Here is a 1,500-nt window from a genome sequence, read left to right as displayed (position 1 = left end):
ATATATATGGGTATATATGGTATATATGGGTAGCTCTTGAATAGATAAGTACTTTTATCAATCAATAATATTAATTATAGGATAAAAATTACATGGACTATGACGACATTGTGTATTGTGAATGAACCCGCCCTTTTGAGCTCTCAGGATCAGCAGGGTGTCGCAGCAATCCTCGTGTCCGCTGCGCCTCACGTGACATAGCTACAGCGCACGTTCGATCTTAGACCTGTCACGCTCTCGACCACACCCGTGTTGCTAGTTAACGTCAGCCGAACTCTGCCTGCGCCAGCACCTACGTGACGTTGCTTGCCAAGATGTCTTTTATGACGTTTGGAAGGTCTCCTTTGATGTTATAGTCCCCATGACGCCACTTAATTTATCTCTTTCGATGAGAAAAAAACTCGGAAAAGATTTTCTGTTTATTCTGGAAATTGTCAGAGACGAAAAGGATATTTTGCATTGAAGTAAAGTCACAAATCTGACAGAATGGATTCGTTTTACAATAACGCTTCAAACTTTATTGGAAGTGGATTAGGATTTTATTCTGATCATCCACGCCTAAGCATCAGTCCTGAGGTGAGTTTACGAGTTGGACAAAACATCGATGGATGCAGGAATCTTCCATCTCCATTTCAAGACATGCAGCAGGAAAGCGGCCCTAAATCAGGAAGGATAAGGATAATGGAGGCAATTAGAAAGATGTACCCTGAAATGCTGGAAAGTCAAGCTGCCACGGCAAAAAAAGTAGATTCGACTTCTAACAAAGAAGTCAAATCGACATCTTTGTTAGAAGTGGATTCTAACAGATCTAGCAAAGAGTTTGAATCTACTTCAATTTCTTTGTTAGAAATCGAAAGTCCTGACCTGTCAGCAGCAGAGGGAACATCTCAGAAAGGTCTAAATAGTTGCCTCTCACAGAATGAGATAATAGAGGACATAGCTGTAGATGGATCCAACCAAACAGTCGGAGTCAATGCTGCCACAGAAGAAAACAAACGTGTTTCTCGTAAGCACACAGATAATACTTACTGTAAACCAACTGCAGTTGTCTTGATTATTGTGTCTTTTGGTTTTGGTTTGTGGTTTTTGTTATGGGTTCTTTTTGGAAAATAGTTTTTGCTTTATTCGTTTGTTTTGTTTGTTTTTGCTGGTAGGTATGTTTTTACAATTATCCTGGTGTCCCCCTTCCCGAATATAGATTATTTTGATTGTTTCTGTTGGTGTATTAGTTTATTCAATTTTTTATATTGTTGTTTTACTGTAGTTGAAGTCTTTTCAGATTCTGTCAGTTTCTTTTAGTCCTTGATCATCACAAGATTTAGTCTACTGTCAGACAGAAAGCAAGCAAAAATCACAAATGATTTGCATACATCAAGAGTTGTATGCAAATATGTATGCAAATAGTCTATCTATCTATCTATCTATCTATCTATCTATCTATCTATCTATCTATCTATCTATCTATCTATCTATCTATCTATCTATCTATCTATCTATCTA

The 1,500-nt window shown here is 37.7% G+C and overlaps 1 protein-coding gene across 1 annotated transcript in view; it reads left to right on the top strand.

The window, feature by feature from the left end:
* Positions 1-367: 367 nt before the first annotated feature.
* Positions 368-1,500, top strand: part of LOC103462023 (uncharacterized) — a 4,614-nt gene continuing 3,481 nt past the window's right edge. The window contains exon 1 of the mRNA XM_008404486.2: positions 368-1,006. Coding sequence (XP_008402708.1) covers positions 487-1,006 — 520 coding nt within the window. The 5' untranslated portion in view covers positions 368-486. The remainder of the gene's footprint in view (positions 1,007-1,500) is intronic.

The sequence above is a fragment of the Poecilia reticulata genome, linkage group LG3 (assembly GCF_000633615.1).
Source record: "Poecilia reticulata strain Guanapo linkage group LG3, Guppy_female_1.0+MT, whole genome shotgun sequence".
In the NCBI taxonomy this organism is placed as follows: domain Eukaryota; kingdom Metazoa; phylum Chordata; class Actinopteri; order Cyprinodontiformes; family Poeciliidae; genus Poecilia; species Poecilia reticulata.
This window is presented reverse-complemented; position numbering and strand designations above follow the sequence as displayed.